At 38.7% G+C, this 19,294-nt stretch overlaps 1 protein-coding gene across 4 annotated transcripts in view; it reads left to right on the top strand.

Moving 5' to 3' along the window:
* LOC121479965 (cat eye syndrome critical region protein 2) overlaps nt 1–19,294 on the top strand; it is a 170,910-nt gene that overhangs the window by 130,495 nt on the left and 21,121 nt on the right. For 3 of the 4 annotated variants that reach the window (XM_041736132.1, XM_041736131.1, XM_041736133.1), the window contains exons 5-9: nt 678–782; nt 3,185–3,234; nt 3,975–4,135; nt 8,468–8,551; nt 17,754–17,907. In XM_041736132.1, coding sequence (XP_041592066.1) covers nt 678–782; nt 3,185–3,234; nt 3,975–4,135; nt 8,468–8,551; nt 17,754–17,907 — 554 coding nt within the window. The remainder of the gene's footprint in view (nt 1–677; nt 783–3,184; nt 3,235–3,974; nt 4,136–8,467; nt 8,552–17,753; nt 17,908–19,294) is intronic. The other variant, XM_041736134.1, reaches the window with a different exon arrangement.

Genomic DNA, 19,294 nt, shown 5'->3' with positions numbered 1-19,294 from the left:
CACACATTTTTTTTCTTATGAAGGATTAGATGTAACAATGTGCCTGTCAAGAGTTGGCAAGGAGTTACTTCATAAAAAATTAAAAGGAATTCATAACACAGCTTCTGCTATTAGTGGTGAAAGATACTGCTGTTTGTGATGAGGTTCTTGATTTGAGGTGCCTGTGGAGTTTCACTGCCATAACACAGGCCACTCTACAGCAAGACGCCAGTAGTACAGTCACTTCCCAGTGGCAGTTGTCCTTTTGTAATGGGTTGAGAACTCCGTTTTTCTACTAGAATTAATGATCTGCTACATCAGTGTAGGACCAGGAAGGCCTTAAAGGATGCCTGAAATGTGACCCTTATTCAATGCTTCCTAGATGAGGAAGAACCTCAGAATGACACTATTGTCTTGTTTTATTTAAACTTCATTATTCCTGGGAGCACTGTTAACTATTAGGGAAGTGTTAGTTCATACTCAGATTTTAATATTATAAAGTGTCAGTGTTTGGCTGCACATTCTAATAAAAGAGGAGAGAAGATAGGGAGTCATTCTGCTCTTTCCCAGTGACCACTGCATTTAATCCTTTTTTGGTGAACTCATGACTAGAAAAACTTGTAGCTAATAGTTTTCAAAGCATATGTAACACATCAATTCTATTACAGAACATTTTGATTTAATATACTATTTTTTAGGCAAAGTGAAGGACAAAAAAGTGTCTCCATTGTTCCTGGGAAAACAGGAAAAAGAAGAGGAAGACCACCAAAACGTAAGAAACTTCAGGAGGAGATTATAGTGAGGTAAGATATCTGTGTTAGTCTGTGCCAGTCATAAACCCACATGCTTATTAGAAGGGGCCTTAATTTCACTCGTCCTTTCATCCCTGATTCTCCCTTGTGCCATGGGAAGAATATGGGACTTAGATTATGGAAACCTGGGTCCAAATCCTCCTGAAATGAGCTAATGTGTAATCAGTGAAGCCCTATCTCTATGACCTACCCTCTCTAAGCCTATTCTTTTATTGGACAATAGGGATACTAGTAAAAATAAGGATTAGGTTAAACAAGATAATAAATATGGCAGTGTAACAGACTGAAAACTGCATGACCCACTGGAAGTGCTCAGTATGTATTAACTTTTAAAATTGGTTGTACCACACATTTTTTCAGAGGAATATAGAGCAAGTTATTCTAATTAACCACTGACTAATAATCAGCATTTTACCAGGATTACATACAAGTTTAGGAGTTAATTCTTTCCCTAAAAGGAGATTTTAGTAGCAAATATGCATTAGTATGTTTAGAATACAATTTCTTAGAATATGGAACAGGTAAGATTTTAAACATTTTTATACTCTTTATATTTAATTTTAGCAAGGAAAAAGTTTCTGTTACATTTGGGAAATTTTATTTTATGCATAATGATCTTTTAGGAAATTCCACCACATTAATCTTAATATAAGAATTTTAAAAACCACCTGTGTGGCTCAGAGGTTAAGTGTCTGCCTTTGGCTCGGCACAAGATCCCAGAGTCCCAGGACCAAGTCCCACATTGGGCTATCTGCATAGAGCCTGCTTCTCCTCCCTCTGCCTATGTCTCTGCCTCTCTGTGTGTGTCTCTCATGAATAACTAAATTATCTTTAAAGAAAAAAAAAGGAATTCTGAAAACCTGGCCCAAACTGTAAATACACTTTCTGTAAGGATCAGATTTATCATTATACACCTATGGAAGCTAGATTATATTAAAATTTCTAGTGAAAGAACAGACTGATTCTTCCTTCTAACTTGTAGAACTACTAAATAATCTAAATGTACAAAGCAGGCCAGATTTCTTGTTGTTGCTCATTAACTACTAAAAAGTATTGATTTCTAGCCATCAGATTATAAATAAATCAGGATTTGTTTGTTTTTTTTTAAATCTAAGAATCAGTGTTCCACTTAACTTTCCAGTAATCAGTTTTGTGAGAAACACTCTATAATCATGTTCAATACACAGGACACCTGTTGCAGAATTTTGTTGGCAATCTACAGTTTCTTATAGATTCAGAAAACTGTTTTATAATGGTCTCCATTTGCCTGTTAAGTACTAACAATTAGGATGCCTTAGCATTGGGATATGGAATCATTTTAACAAGCGTATGTGGACTTGTACTACCCTCTACTGGTGATTTTATTCTTTAAAACTCTGTATCCAGTACAGTATTTAAATATTTTTTGATTAGGGATGCCTGGGTGGCTCAGCGGTTGGGCATCTGCCTTTGGCTCAGGGCATGATTCCAGAGTGCTGGGATGGAGTCCCACATTGGGCTCCCTGCATGGATGGAGCCTGCTTCTCCCTCTGCCTGTGTCTCTGCCTCTCTGTGTCTCTCATGAATAAGTAAATAGAATTTTTAAAATAGATAAATATTTTTTAATTAAATAAAATTTAAAATTTGGTTCCTCGGTCATGCCACATTTCAGGTACTTTGCCACATGTGGCTCATGGCTGCCATGTTGGACAGTGACACTACAGAACATTTTCATTTTCACAGGACATTCTATGGAACAGTAATTGAAAACAAATATCCACAGAGAATGACCTACATGTTTCAGGGTTACAAAGAACAATGATACTTCACACTATCGCGCTGAACACACTTGTACTTTACAATTTAACCTTCAACATACCTGTATTGTAGGCATTATTTTTAGCTCATTTTACAGGAAAATTAATTAATTTTCCAAGGGCACATGGTAAGAAGCAAGCTTTAATAGAGGCAGTCTGACATTTGAGCCTGTGTTCTTAATCTCTGCCTTATAGTAGATGAAATTGAATATGCCTTACCTTCAGTATAGCCCTGATCAGGGAGGAGGACATTAGATTCCCTAGTTTGGAGCGAGGAGGAGGGATTTAGTTGTTAACACTTAACTCCTCTGTTTGATTTCCCAAAAAAAAAAAAAAATGTTTTAAAAAACTTAATATTTTCCTGTTATATAGGATGTTACCATTACATAGGGTTCATATATATCAGTCTTTCCCCTCTATACCAGCACACATACATCAAGGTGTGCCGTTACTCAGTTATTCTTCCCCTTAATTTTGTCTTCTACAAATGTACACACTCCTTATATTACATTAATTGGGTCTAACTTGTAAGGGGAGCACAGAACAATTTTAGACACGTCTTTGTTTTAATTGGTGTCTCCTTTCCCTGTGTTTCAGTGAAAAGCAGGAAGAAAACTCCTTGGCATCTGAGCCACAGACAAAAAATGGTAATGACTTTTGTTGGAATTTAGAAAAGACTAAGTAAATATGATTGATTTATATTATGATGTAACTCATTTTCCCGAGTTCTGCAGAGCAGTTAAGATGAATGCAGTATAGCCTCACTGGCCTCCATGCCCTTCCTCAGTTCTCTTCATCACAATTCACCTGTGCCCATCTCTCCATCTCATGGATAACTGGAGATCTTCACTTGTGCCCTCTAACCTGGCACAGTGGAATGGACACCAAACATTTGAATGAATGAGCAAGTTCTCAAAGAGCTGTCTTTTTTAATGTAAAATGCTGTATAAGGAAATCTGTTGGTTTCCTAACCTATATTTCAGTTCTGTGATCCAAATTGCATAAAACTGGGAGGGGTGGTAGTATCTGTTTACAGTAAATGAACATAAATGAGTCAAGGAAGACTCTGCAGAAGCTCAAAATCAAAACCATTTTATAAAAAGTAAGTATATTTAAGCATTTCTAGGTTATTAAAAATCTGTAATTACAAAAGTCACAATAGTTATATTTGTATTCCCATTAGATATTCTTAACTTTTAGGGGTAAATGGTGTTAGTAACAGGAAAATCAAAATTATACATTATGAACTTTAAAATCCTTTTTTTTTTTTTTTTGATTCCCTGGTTTTCATCATGACCCAGGATATAAATGAAATTGAGAATTAATAAAAAAGATCCTAGTGGGATCTATCTAATGAATGCATCCTTTTCATTCTATGGGTCCCAAGGGCCAGGTCAAGGCACTTGGTGGCTCCTGTGCCAAACAGAAGAAGAATGGAGACAGGTTACTGAGAGTTTTCGGGAGAGGACCTCCCTTCGAGAACGGCAGCTCTATAAGCTCCTCAGTGAAGACTTCCTGCCTGAGATCTGCAACATGATTGCCCAGAAGGTATGCAAATAGGTGATTCTTCCCCTCTGTATTAGCTATAAAGCTACATGATGATTCATTAGAGTTTTTGAGTGTATTTCCCCTGTCTCTTGGAAGTGGTATAATCCCTCATTTTAACCTGGAGTGTTAAAGTGGGACTTCACGCCACCTAGTCTTCTTAACTGTGGATATTCTCCTTACCCACAAAGTCCTCAGAGCCTCCCACTCCCCAGTATTTAGAATGGCTTTTCACAGTCTGGAACCAGCTTTCTTCTCCCATAACATTCCTCAGGAAAGGTTCCATGAGCCCCCAGGTATATGTCCTATCAGCATGTGCATACTTCTATATAAATGCTGCTTTGGTGGTGGGAGACCCTCTCTCCCATGAAGCAGCAAGCTCTGAGAGTGTTTGTCTTTGTAGCTCCAGTGCTGGCTCCGCCCAGCTTCACATGTGAGCAGTGTATGAATGCTGCTTTCTCCAACTTCAGCACCTGATAGTTTTATAAACCCACATTCTGTATTTTCACACCTAAGCACCCTCACACATGCATCTTTCCCCTTCTACTTCCCTACTCATTTGAATGCTACTCTCCATAAGCTGTCCCCTACATCTCCCAATTTTAGGATTTTCTTCCCTAACATGTTTTCTCATTACTTAATTCCATTCTGAGTTGTTTAATCTTTTTTGGATTAGGCACCAGTCTTTTTTTTTTTTTTTTTTTAAGATTTTATTTACTTATTCATGAAAGAGAGAGGCAGAGACACAGGCAGAGGGAGAAGCAGGCTCCATGCAGGGAGCCCGATGTGGGACTCTATCCTGGGTCCCCAGGATCACGCCCTGGGCTGAAGGCGGCGCTAAAGCGCCGAGCCACCTGGGCTCGATTACACGCCAGTCTTACCTTTTGAAACCCACAACACCTAATGTAATGACTTTTCTATAGTGGATGCTCACTGATCATTTACTTTGGTTATTTCATTTCAGTAATTTTAATACTTTTGATTGTTGTACATGTTAGTAGAAGACAGGAAAATTTGACCACCTCCCAATGAAATCTGAAGAGAAAGTATAAATTAATTGCTGCAGTACCTTCAGAGAAAAATAAAACAAGATGTATTAATTTGTTGTGTATCTAGTGATATTTATAACTTTTAAGTAGGTTGATGCTTTGAAAGGATAATTGTAGAAAGCCATCATTCTCTAATAGAATCTTACAAATAGTGCTTCAAGAATTACATTTTCATGGATGAGCAAAAAAATCTGCATTTCCCCACTAGCATACTTTTTTTTTTTTTTTTTTAAGATTTTATTTATTCATGAGAGAGACAGAGAGAGAGAGGCAGAGGAAGAAGCAGGCTCCATGCAGGGAGCCCGATGTGGGACTCAGTCCCGGGACTCCAGGATCACACACTGGTCCAAAGACAGGTGCTAAACTGCTGAGCCACCCAGGGATCCCCAAAGCATACTTAATTCCGTATACTATAATTATACTTCTGTTTTTGTGATCTGCAACCCATCATGCCAGTTTTCCCAGGAATCAAAGCGCATAATCTGATTTTCTTTAAAGCAACTTTTATAGAGATCGTTGTTTGTTTTTTAAGATTTTATTTTCTCTATTCATGAGAGACACAGAGAGACAGAGACACAGGCAGAGGGAGAAGCAGGCTCCATGCAGGGAGCCCGATGTGGGACTCCCATCCTGGAACACCAGGATCACGCCCTGGGCTGAAGGCAGAAACTAAACCGCTGAGCCACCCCGGCGTCCCTGTAGAGATGGTTTTTATAACTTTATATACATGACCTTGTGTATGACTTTATTCATAAAACTAATGATTGTAAAAAAAAAAAAAAAAACAACTAATGATTGTACATTAAATCACCTGTACAACAGGTGATTTTAATACCTAACCTGCTTAAACATTTTTTAAATAATTTCTGCCCCCTTTAAAAACAATGATTTATATATTTTAGAGAAAGAGAGAGTGTGAGTTGGGATGGGGCAGTGGGAGAGGGAGAGAGAATCCTACCTAAGCGGACTCTCCACTGAGCATGGAGCCTGCTGTAGAACTCCATTCTAGGACTCTGAGATCATGACCTGAGCTGAGATCAAGAGTTGGGCACTTAACTGACTGAGTCACTTAGGTGCCCTGCCTTTTTTTTTTTTTTTTTTTTAAGTAATATCTACACCCAGCATGGGGCTCGAACTCATGACTCCAAGATCAAGAGTCACATATTCTACCAACTGACTCAGCCAGATGCTACTATCTATAATCTTTGCTTTTTTACTACAGTATTCAACCTAAGATTTTTTTTGACTCAGGGCATGACCTGGAGTCCTGGGATTCAGTCCCACATCAGGCTCCCTGCATGGAGCCTGCTTCTCCCTCTGCCCCCCCCCCCTCTCTCTCTCTCTCTCTCTCTCTCTCTCTGTGTATCTCATGAATAAATAAATAAAATCTTTTTTTAAAAAAATATTAACTTTAGAGAGTGTGTGTCGGGGGAGGGGCAGAGGGAGAAGGAGAGGGACAGGCACACTGAACAGAGAGCCCAACTTGGGGCTGTCTCAGATGACCCTGAGATCATGACCCGAGCCTAAACCAAGAGTTGGATGCTCATCTAACTGAGACACCCAAGCGCCCCTCTGAATTTGAATTTTTTATTAGTATAATGAAATTTTTATTAGTATAATGAAAGCTCTAACTTCACGGAAGTTTTTATGGGAAATAAACGAAAGAAACCATGTCAGTGTACCTGGTACAGTACTTAGCTACCCATAGACCCTTGATTCTTTCCATGATGACTGTAGATAATTGATTAGAAACCTCAGCAGTAAATGAAATTCTCATTTCTCACCAAAAGAAATGCAAGTGCAAAGAGAGTCCAAATAGATAAATCTTGGGAGATAGTGACAGTCCCCTAAACAATGAAATAATAAAAGAATCAGAAAGCCTGCTTTTACCATATGCAAGTTAAGCTTTTATGGGAGGTTTGAAGGAGGATATAAGCTAGTAAAAGTATTTGTTGCTGATGTTACAGGCAGTAATTTTCAGACGGCTTACAAACGGTAGGTCTTTAACAAATAACTTGACAAAGAGTAATAATTCACACAAGAGGATAAAGTTGTAGGAAAACAAATTCATCTTCTGTATCAAGACTACAGCATTCCCCATTAGTAACTTGTATCTGGTTGGCAGAGTGTGGTGGGGTCAAGTTCGTATTGGCCTCTATTGCTGCTAGTATGGGAAACTGGCGCAGTTCCTTGGAGAGTGAGTTCCATGGTAAATTTCCACATTTATTTAAAGTGAAGAGCTCTTCCTCTTAGGTTGAAGCTCATAAAGGAGCTGCTCATTGGCATATTTGAGGAAACTGCTGTGATAGCTATTGTGGATAAAAAGGGTCATGACACACTTTGATGATTGGATTACATTTGTCCTGGGGCCTAGTCATTCTAACACAACTGCTTTCAAAGCCTCTCTTTTTAAATCTACCACAATTGCTTTGCAGTATATTTATGTTTTGTAAACCACACTTTTGTCATTCTTTTTTTTTCCCCCTATCCTTTGTGCCTTTACCTCATTGGTTCTTCAAGTTTCAAGACTTTGAATTAAGGGATGCCAAAACCAAACCTTGGATAATGCTGATACTGGTATTGAAGCCACAGAATTACTCCACTACAAAGCCTGTGCTGACCACCTCCATATAGGTTACAGTGGTAGAGCTATGGGGCTTATTCCACAAAAAGCTCGAAACTTACACTGACTTTAAATAATCGCCTGGTCTTAGATCATTTTCAAAACTCCTTCCTTGAAACATCCTATAGTGATTGCCTTCAAGCTCTTAAATTTTCTCAAGGCTCTCATCTTCTCAGGCAAGCTTCTGATTTCTAGTCACTGAGTCTTTTCCCCACTTGTGTCTTGCTACTTGGGTTCTCAGCCTGGGCAGCTACTCTCACTTCTCACTACTGCCACTGAACTGCCTTGTAAAAGGGAGTTCTACCTCCAGCTGCTCAAAATGCCCCCTTTCAGAGCCATTCCCTCCAGCAGAAGGTGGGCTGTCCCTTAATAATTTGAAACAAAACTTTTTTCTAATGTCTAAATAGTTACGGGAGTTTTCTGCCAGTGATAAAGATTGACAGACCCTTGGTGTCTATAAGGGTTTTTTGGTTTATTTTTCTAAGAGAAGAAACTGGCTTATTACCTGGTGGAGATGAGTCAATTTTACTGACTGTCCAAAGGATACCTTTGGCTCTCATCACCTGTGTGCCTTAAAGGCCACTCTTCTTCTGGCAGCAGCAGCAGTAGCTGAGAACACCCTAATCTGTCTTTTTCCTTTCTTTTCCTCACTTCTAACTATAGGGAAAGCGTCCACAGCGCACAAAAGCAGAGTTGCAACCTAGGTGGATGTCTGACCACCTGTCCATCAAATCCATCAAGCAAGAGGTGAGTGTGTGTGAGAGTAGAGAGGAGTTTTCAGTGGTCAGGATTGCTCCATTTTATTTCAGGTACTCCTTTTATTCCTACTTGGTAATTTACCTTTGCCTCAATTTTTAAATCTCAGACCTTTATGGAGCATTCTTAAACGTAAGGTGCATTTTTCGAAAGGGAAGGATTAAAAAGTATGATATGAAATTGTGTTCTTTTCTATCTTATAGTTAATGTCCTGGGATGATAAACATACCCAAATTTAATGTAGATGAGAAAGATAAGTACTATAATAGATCTATATGTAGTAGAAGTTCATGAAAGCTAAGATGGTAGAAATGAGTGGTGGGCAAAGAAAGAAGTGTTGGGACAAGCAGAGCTACGTTTCTCCTGAACCTTGCAGGATAACTAAGATTTTGGTGATTTTGGTGGTGGACAGTGGTGGTGGAAGAGTAACATAAATAAAGCATAGGGGATCCCTGGGTGGATCAGCAGTTTAGCGCCTGCCTTGTGCCCAGGGCGTGATCCTGGGGTTCCGGGATCAAGTCCCACATCGGGCTCCCAGTATGGAGCCTGCTTCTCCCTCTGCCTGTGTCTCTGTGCCTCTTTTGCTCTCTCTCTCTCTCTCTCTCTCTCTCTGTGAGTGTCTCTCATGAATAAATAAAGTCTTTTTAAAAAAAATAAAAATAAAGCATAGAGGCAGGAAAATATATAATGTGGTCAAAGAACAGTGTGTATTTGAATTTGTGTCCGGCATATATGATATGTTGTAATATGCAGTGGAAGAAAATGCTGAAACGATCAGATTTTGGAGTCCCCTGGCTATGTGGCTTACATCTTTAGTAGGCAGGCCAGTAATAAGTGAGTTGTGTCATTAGATCTTTGGTTGAACAAGGTACCTCTCTGGTTACACCATGATAAATGACTTTTTAAGGAAAAACTGGAAAGTAAGAAGTCAGTGAGCAGTGTACTTCCAGCAGGAAAAAGCAATAGAATCCCTACTATTGTAACTGGAGGTCTGAAATGGAGGAGATGATGGAGGTGGACATGTGGCAGGAAAGGTCATTAGAGAATGGTTGGCATGAGGGTCAGGTTGCAAGAGGATGAGTAGTGAATTAAAGTTCTCGTGGATTATCCTATTGTGGTTTTGAGAAATAAGACGGTGAAAGAAAACAAATCATGAAAAAATAAAGAGGAAGCAGGATTGAGGAGAGAGAGCTCATGGCAGGTTCCTTTTTTAAAAATGGGAGATGTAGGGGTGCCTGGGTGGCTCCATGGTTGAACATCTGCCTTTGGCTCAGGGTGTGATCCTGGGGTCCGGAACCAAGCCCCACATCGGGCTCCTTGCAGGGAGCCTGGTTCTCCCTCTCTCCCTCTGCCTCTCTCTGTGTGTGTCTCATGAATAAATAAATAAAATATTTACAAAAAAAATTGGAGATATAGCATGGACATGAAAGATGTCCATGAATGAAGTAAGTCTGGTGTAAGATGAAGTGCCTCCAAGGCAGAGTCTTGCCAGGGAGTAGAGTTGCTCCCATTTCTCCCAAGTTAAAGACACAAACTTTTGGTGGGGCAAGAAAATATTAGGAGTTCACGTTGGATGTTCCTCTATCCTTTGAAGGTGGGGAAGGCCTCAGGTGGGTGTGGAGATCTAATGAAGGCACAATATTTGGGTCAACACTAATATATTAAATAAAAGGGTTTTCCAGCATCCAGGAGCCAACTGTGTTTGGGTATTTTCATTTTGTAACCTCCTTTAGCGTAAATGACTTTATTAGCATCACACTTGTAGGAAGGGACAAAATCGATCCTTCCATTTACTGAGATTTAAAAATTGGCAAAGTGGTAATGGAATGAGGCCAAAGGAACTAAATTGCAGGTGATGATATATATATTGGATGCTGAATGTCAGAGAGGAGAGGGAACTGAAGGAAGGAGCCAGGATGAAGGAGGAGGCGGTCACAGTGGAAGTGTCTTGCTAGTGAATTCTCCGGCTCCCTCTTCCCTTTGGGTGAAGCTTCCAGAAGGCATCTCGTGCTCACTCCCCTGGGTCCTCCAGGACGTCCCCCAAGACCTCCGTTTCCTCACTCTTCCTTTTCCTAGAGGTTTTTCTTTGTTGTTGCTAATCTCACTCTCCTATGCTATGTACTTTTCAGCCTTTTAACTCCTCATTTAGCATTACATTTCATTGATTACATACTTCAGTAGTCTTGGAAAGTATGGAGTCTTATTAGTGCTCCTAAATTGTTTTCATGGCTCCTAAATGTTTCATGACTCCTAAATTGGAGTGACAACACGGTCCTGTATTAGAGAGAGCTTATCATTAACCCAGGCCTACAAAAGGAAAAAATTAGTTTATAAATTTGTATCTATTTAAATAACATTTGCATTTATCCTTTATTTCTCTTTTTTAGCTCATAGATGTGTTCTTGGCAGTAGATACATTGCCCAACACTTAATTGCCTTTGGATTGACAATTCTGCCATGACTTGTTGCAATCTCCCCAGTCTCGTTTCCTTAGCAGTCTTTAGATTTGGAATGGCCTTTGGTAATTGGTCTCCAGCCATAGTTCTCAGATGGTTTTCTAGTTCTTTTTGTTTTGTTTTGTCCTCTCCACTTTCTCAATTCCTTGACAGTTAACACCTCCTTGAAAGTTCTCTTTGCTATTTTCTGTTAGTTGTCCTGGGCTGAGTCCTAAATGCCATAGTGTACATTTCAGGCTACATAGTAATTTGAATACAGACCAAAAGGTTCTTTTGTGGCTCTAAGCAAAGCTTAGCTCAGACACTGAAAGTTTTTAGTTATTCTTAGCAGGGTTTCTCTTTTTTCCTGCTGTTTTTATTTTTCAATAGAACTAAGCGTGGTATTGCAGAGAACCTGGATTTCTGCTGTCATACCCAATTATCCTGGAGAAAACTTGGATGTGCCATGAGTTTTCTGCTTCTGTTTAAGCAGCAGAAAATCTTTAGGCCATTAAAGACTTTATAGGCATTGTATCTATCTATATTGGTCACCCAGGAGTCTGATCTTTTTGCCTCAAAAAGTCTTTTAATTGTGACTCCTGGGGAAAATATTAGTGAAGGGAGGTAGTCTTTCTGAACTTTGGAATTAGGACTGCATTGGTTATTTTTGTCGGGAGACTCTGGACATTGCTGTTGCTAAGGAGCTCTTTGTGGTGGTATAGTCTCAAGTGTGCTACTAAAGTTGGCAAGGGTGCCAGGGTGTCTGGTAACCTGCCCTGGGTGAGAATGGAGCACGGAAGGAAAGTCTTGAGCACAGCTTCAACCATATTCTATTTATAATACTTTAGAGGATTTCAAAGTAGTGTTTCTAATTAGCTTCTCTTTAAAATCCCTCCTTGATTCTAGCAGGCCTCTTTCATACCTATAAAGGATTTAAATACCACTCAGTTTCCTTTTATTTTTTTTTTTTCATTTTTTTTTCTTTTTTTTTTTTCAGTTTCCTTTTAAAGGAAAAAAGAATTGCAATGTCAAACAGTGTAAAAATTTTTTAACTGTTCAGTTTTTGTTTTTTGTTCATTTGGTTGTATTTGTTCTTTAAACTATTAAAGTTTAAAACCCTACCAAGAGTGTCTCCAGGCAATGTATCCTATCTTTTAGTAGTACTTCCGTTAACACTGACTTGAGTAAGGTACTTCTGAAAATGAGAACAATAACTTTTAAAGCAGATTCATTCTTGGTGTGCAATGGATCCAAAAATGTATCCAAAAATATGGATTTTTTTCAGATGTGTATGATGCAATTTATATAAAATAATAATTGTTGAGAATTCACATCAGATAAGAACCACTGAAATTATAACACATGATGAAAGAGAACCACGCATCAATTTACATTCCCACCAACAGTGCATGAAGCTTTCCTTTTGTCCACATCCTTGCCAGCACTTGTTATTTCTTGTCTTTTTAATGATAGCCAGTCTTACAGGTGTGAAGCAATATCATCTCACTGTGGTTTTGATTTCCATTTCCTTGACGATTAGAAATGTTGAGCACCATTTCATGTACCTGTTGGCCATCTGTGTGTCTTTGGAAAAATGTCTATTCAGGTCCTCTGCCCATTTTTTGAATCAGATTAGTCTTTTGCTATTGTTAAGTTTTTTTTTTAAGATGCTACAAATTTAAGTTAATCATCCTATCTTGCGTGCTTAGCATAAAAATTAACATATTGGGGGGAAAAAAGCAACTTAAGTGGCTACATACTGTTTGACTCCATTTCTGTGAAATATCCAGAGCAAGTAAATCCACAAAGAGCAGGTTGGTGATTGCCAAGAGGTAGAGGAGTAGGGAATAAGGACCGGCTGGTTAATGGGTTCAGTGTTTTCTTTTGGGGTGCTAAAAATGTTTTGCAACCTAGTGTAGGTGGTGCATCCACAACATTGTGGATGTACTAAATGCCACTGAGTTAATACACTTCAAAATGTTAATTTTATATGAATTTCACTTGGAGTTTTAGCAAAAAGCTATATGAAGAGTTTTACTTATTTTTAAATGATATGGGGCCCTGATTTAACAGTTTTTTACATCTATGTAATCCTTAGACTTTTTAACAGGGAACACATAGCAGAGGGAGGAAAGAGTTAAATACCAGCTCATTTTAGAATAGGTCATACTAGTTCATTTCCCCAGTTTACCTGGGAAGGAGTTGTTCTACAAGTCCAAAAGAATTTACATGTTCTTGTAGAAAACTTGGAGGACTATATTAAATACTGTGGAAGGCATAGTAATCTCACAATTCCCAAATCCTCACTCCTGCACTTTTACCTGTTTGCTTCAGGCCCTTTCTCTATGCACTTCTTACAAAACAGTAGCTCACTGAATATTATATTGTCACCTGTGTTTTTTTATTTAACCTTGTGAACATATTCATATTTCATTAAAAATTTCTCAGAACTAGAACTTCTATTGGGTCACGTTGGCTCAGTGGTTTGAGCATGCAGCTCTTGATTTTGGTTTGGGTTATGATCTCATACTCCAGCTGGACTGGGAGTTGAGCAGACTCAGTGCTCAGTGCGGAGTCTATTTGAGATTCTCTCTCCCTCTCTATCTACTCCTCCCACTCATGCACACACTCACACACTCTCTCCCTCTCCCTTTCTAAAAATAGGTAAATCTTTTTTTAGAAAAAGAACTACTTCTGTTGATTTTACAGTGATGACTGTAATTTCACCTATTATTAAACATTTAGCATATTTACAAGTTTTCACCATTTTAAATAATGTTGACTCAAATTTAGAGAAATAATCTTTGCCTGCCTATCTTACTTTTACAATAAAGTCATAGAAAGGTAATTACTCTGTTGAGGGTTCTTAATATATATACATATACAAATTGTCCTCCAGAAGACCTGTGCCACAACAGATTGATAGCTCACTTTACCATATCTTTATAAATGTATCACTTGTATCTTTCACTATTTTGTAAATGAAAAGGCTAATTTACTTTTCTGTTTGATCATTGATGTGATTTTTATCTTTGAATTTTGTAATCATGTTAAATCTGTTTTGGGGGAGGCTATTGTTAATCTGTGTTGGGCTTTTTTTGAGACAGAGTGGCAATTGTGGGGGGTGGACAGAGGGAAAGGGAGAATCCCAAACAGGATCCACACCCAGCTTGGAGCCCAATGCAGGACTCAATCTCACAACTCTGAGATCATGACCTAAGGTGAAATCTAGTTGGATACTTAACTGACTCGGGTGCCCCTGTTGTTAGTTGATTTGTAAGACGTATTTACATATTAAGAATAATAAATTGTCATATTTCTTGCAAAAATAATTATATAATGTTCTTAAGATTTAATTATCTATTTTATTCCTTTTCCTCCCTTCCATTGACTTTGAGCATGAAACATCTCCCATGTTTATTTACAGATGACTCTGGTTACTTAATACTTCCATTCATAAGTCATTAGCTTGAATTTCTTTAGTCCTTATTAAAATGCTGACTCCATTTAATATCTCCTTGTACTGGTTGAAGGAAGAATATTTCACATGTTCTCACCTGCTTTCCTTTGGAATGAGGGGCAGAATTGACATATGTATATGTATATGTATATACATATGTATATGTAAATAACTTCTGGCCCATATACCTGTGTTTTCTCTCTGTTAAATCTGACATATATGTATAAGGGACTACAGTTTTATTGGGATGAAATAATTCCTTTGACCAGGCTTAGTCTCCTCTACCTCCTCCCCTCCCCCATTCTATGAATTGTTGGGGGTATCTGCTTCGTCATTGTACAATAGAAAGGGGCAAAGGCAGTTTGTTTTGGTTGGCTTTGGCTTGTTATGTAGCTCCATCATAACTTCTGAGCTGGGTAAAGTTGTCACCAAAAAGTTGGAATAATGAAGGACCTGTGGGTGAAGGGTGCTTGTATAATAGAGAAGGTGCTTACCTAGCAGTTAGGAGGCAATAGCTAGAGACACATTTCTTCAGAAGAGTTTTCCTTAATATATGTATATATCGCCTCCCCATTTCAGAAACAATATCTAGCATATCTAAACTGCCTGCTCTGGTTATAGGATAAAGGTTTTAGGAACTTTCTTTAGTTTTATAGTGTCTGCTGTATGATAATGGCTTTTGCGTTTTATATTTGAATGTTTGAGGATTGTTTTTTTAAATTTTCATCTCCTTTCTTATTTCAGATTTTAACTTTATAGTAACCAACTCTTTTAAACTCAGGCTTGGAGATGGGAAAATAAATAAATAAACTCAGGCTTGGGGCGCCTGGGTCACTCAGTGGTTGAGCATCTGCCTTTGGCTAAGGGCATGATCCTGGGGTCCTGGGATCAAGTCCCACATCCAGCTCCTCAGGGAGCCTGCTTCTCCTTCTGCCTATGTCTCTGCCTCTCTCCCTATGTCTCTCATGAAGAAATAAATAAAATATTAAAAAATAATAAACTCAGCCTCATAGAATTCAAAAGGTCAAGTGACTTTGGGAAGGTCTACTATCAAGGCAAGACCACTTCCAAATCCTGAATCCAATGAGAACCTTAACTTGGTTTCCAGGACCAGATTGAGTGTTTAGTGAAGACTTACACATGACTTGTTACTTGTCAGTCTGTGTCTGTCTCTTCTCTCCTTTTTAAGACTACTTCTGTAATTTCCACGGTGTAAAACTTTTGAAAATTTACCACTATGACAGATTCTTAGATCTTCTTCCTTCCTTCCAAAAAGCTGTGTGAAGAAAAGTTTCACATTCCTGATTAAGGTTTATCTAAAATGGGATAATTAATGTTATCTTTACTGTTAGGGTATCGTGAATTCTCCCTTTGTTGATACCAGATTTATTTTTCTGTCTCTGCAACTTACACATGTTCTCTATGCAGGCAACAGTTAATACCTTTTCAATAACAATTTTTAAAAGTTCTAGCTTTTGGGCATCCTCGGTGGCTCAGCGGTTTAGCGCCACCTTCAGCCCAGGATGTAATCCTGGGAGACCTGGGAGTCCCACGTCAGGCTCCCTGCATGGAGCCTGCTTCTCCCTCTGCCTGTCTCTGCCCCTCTCCCTCCCTCCCTCCCTCCCTCCCTCTCTCTCTCTCTCTCTCTGCCGTTCTCTCTCTCTCTCTCTCTCGAATAAATAAATAAAATCATTAAAAAAATAAAATAAAAAATAAAAGTTCTAGCTTTCACATCAGCACAAAAGTCCAGGGAAGAAAGGAAAATAAAGCAATTTCAGCACAGTCTTCACTACAGAATGGCTCAGAACTAGTTATATTGGAGGGAACGCCTGGGTGGCTCAGCGGTTGAGCACCTGCCTTTCGGCCCAGGGCGTGATGCAGGGGTGATCCTGGAGTCCCTGGATTGAGTCCCACATCCAGATCCCTGCTTGGAGCCTGCTTCTCCCTCTCTGTCTCTGCCTCTCTTTTTCTGTGTCTCTAATGAAAATAAATATTTCTTTAAAAAAAAATAGTTACATTGGAAAATATGCAGAGTATAAACTAGTGGATTATTATGGTAATGGTCCTATTTTCCTTTATCCTTTATTAGATTTCTTAGGCAATCACTTTCCCAGTGACCAACTGAAATCTTTTTTTTTTTTTAATTTTTTTTTTATTATTATTTATTCATGATAGTCATAGAGAAAGGAGAGAGAGGCAGAGACACAGGCAGAGGGAGAAGCGAGCTCCATGCCAGGAGCCCAACATGGGACTCGATCCCGGGACTCCGGGATCGCGCCCTGGACCAAAGGCAGGCGCCAAACCACTGAGCCACCCAGGGATCCCCCCAACTGAAATCTTGATGTTAATGTTGTTTGTGTTAAAAACAAGGGAAAATTGGGGCAGCCCCGGTGGCTCAGCGGTTTAGTGCTGCCTTCAGCCCTGGTCGTGATCCTGGAGACCCAGGATCAAGTCCCACGTCGGGGTTCCTGCGTGGAGCCTGCTTCTCCCTCTGCCTGCGTCTCTGCGTCTCTCTCTGTGTCTCTCATGAATAAATAAAATCTTTAAAAAATAATAAAGTAAAATAAAAAATAAAAACAACGGAAAATTTTTTTAAAAAGGGAAAGTGTTAGCCAGTTTGAGTAATTTTATGAATTTCTGTGCAACTGCCTTTCTCTTTTCTGTATCTTAAGGCAAAATGATGGCCCCTACCACCAAACTCCCGATTTTATTCATTTATCTTCTTTGTAACATATAAATGTTAAGGGTTTCAAAGTCCTATGCATTGAAACTGTGACCCTATGTTCTTTCATCCTTTTTATTTTTATTTTTTATTTTTTTCTTTCATCCTTTTTAAATTGTTTAGATGAGAGTACTTTCTAAGATGTCACTTGTATCAAATATTAAATTTGTAAGAATAGTGTCTCTGAAGTTCCACAGTTTCTTTTCTCTGGAGGGCCGCAGTTTCTCTTCTCTGGTCCAACATATTCACAGGATTATCTCCCAAAGACTACAAATTATGTAAACCATTTGGACCAAAACCTTTTTTTTTTTTTTTTTTTTTTTTTGGACCAAAACTTTTTACCTTACTTCAATTTGCCATTATCTTTTAATGTTAGTTTTGTACCTCCTTATGGTCATTCTACAGATGATAAAATCATCTGTAGAATAAATGTAATTGTGGTTATGATATAAATCCCCTGCCTATCTAATGTTATTTATTGAATAGTTGAAATTAGTAAAAATTGAATCTTAGGGCAAAAAAACTGCTCTTACGTTACTGTGTATTGACTCTGTACACTTACTTGGCTTTTTGCAGGAGACCCCTGTGCTTACCAGAATAGAAAAGCAGAAGCGCAAAGAGGAGGAAGAAGAACGTCAGATTCTTCTGGCAGTGCAGAAGAAGGAGCAGGAGCAGATGTTAAAGGAGGAGAGGAAGCGAGAACTGGAGGAAAAAGTCAAGGCAGTGGAAGGTATGTGGCTTCTGTGCAGCACGTGTAGTGGGGGTAACAGCCCTCCCTCCTCTGGCCAAAACCAAACCAGACCAGGTTCTATCCTTGTCTGTGCTGCTTCTGGCAGTTTCTATTAAATATCTTAATTGTACTCTTGTTTATTCATCTGGATCTGATCTCATTGCATGTGCATTCCTTCTGCAGCATTTGTATTGGTTATGTTTGGTGTTCCTTTCAGCTTTACCACTTGCCCTCCTCGATGTACATCATCCTTCATGTAAAATAGAAAAAAATATTAGGGTATTAATGACAAGTTTCATAGAAATCATTTTAAGCATAATTGAAATAAGCTAAAGAAAAGTGTTAGAGGGATCCCTGGGTGGCGCAGCGGTTTGGCGCCTGCCTTTGGCCCAGGGCGCAATCCTGGAGACCCGGGATCGAATCCCACGTCAGGCTCCCGGTGCATGGAGCCTGCTTCTCCCTCTGCTTGTGTCTCTGCCTCTCTTTCTCTCTCTCTGTGACTATCATAAATAAATAAAAATAAATAAAAATTAAAAAAAAAAAAAAGAAAAGTGTTAGAGATTTCAAGTATGGCATTGTACAAATTGATTTTATTAGGACAGATCCTTTTCTCAGACTTGGATCTAAGTTTTGGTCTTGGTATAATGAGATTTTTCTTTGATTTCCAGTTATTACAAAAGACGATAATAGTTCCTATATGTATGAGATAGCAGTTATATTTATAAGCTGAACCTGATAAATCCTATGGTCAAAGATCATTTGGGTTAGTTGAATACAGATTTCTTTCAAGTAAATTTGCTGAATTTAATTTTTTTTTAAATCCACTTAACCAGGATTTGGCTTTTTAATGTAGTGTTTCAGTATTTAAATAAATTTTGGCTATAAATTTAAAGGAGTCTGGCCTTATTATGTGCTTTTTCCCCTCCCATTCCTACTGTGATCACTTATTCATTATAAAACCCTTAGTGCATTTAATCTGCAAATCTAAGGGCACCTGGGTAGCTCAGTGGTTGAGCTTTTGGCTCAGGTCGTGGTCCTGGGGTCCTGGGATCGAGTCCCACGTCAGGCTCCTTGCACAGAGCTTCCTTCTCCCTCTGCCTATGTCTCTGCCTCTCTGTGTCTCCCATGAATAAATAAAATCTTTAAAAAAAATAATCTGCAAATCTAGCCTATGGGATGATATGTAGTATATGTAGTATATCCTACTTCTAAGATGCTTCGATTTCCAATGGTAGATTTAAATTCCTCAAGACAGTAACTATGGCTTTTATTTCTTTATAGATTTTGAGGAGATTCTGTAATTTTCAGTGATGTTTTCATTTGCTACACTAGTCTCACCTTACTGTTTTTTACAGACAGGTTCAAAACTTATTTTTATGGCTTAGTT

This window comes from Vulpes lagopus, chromosome 21, assembly GCF_018345385.1.
Source record: "Vulpes lagopus strain Blue_001 chromosome 21, ASM1834538v1, whole genome shotgun sequence".
Taxonomy (NCBI): Eukaryota; Metazoa; Chordata; class Mammalia; order Carnivora; family Canidae; genus Vulpes; species Vulpes lagopus.
Note: the sequence above shows the minus strand (reverse complement) of the source record. Positions and strands in the feature narration are given on the sequence as shown.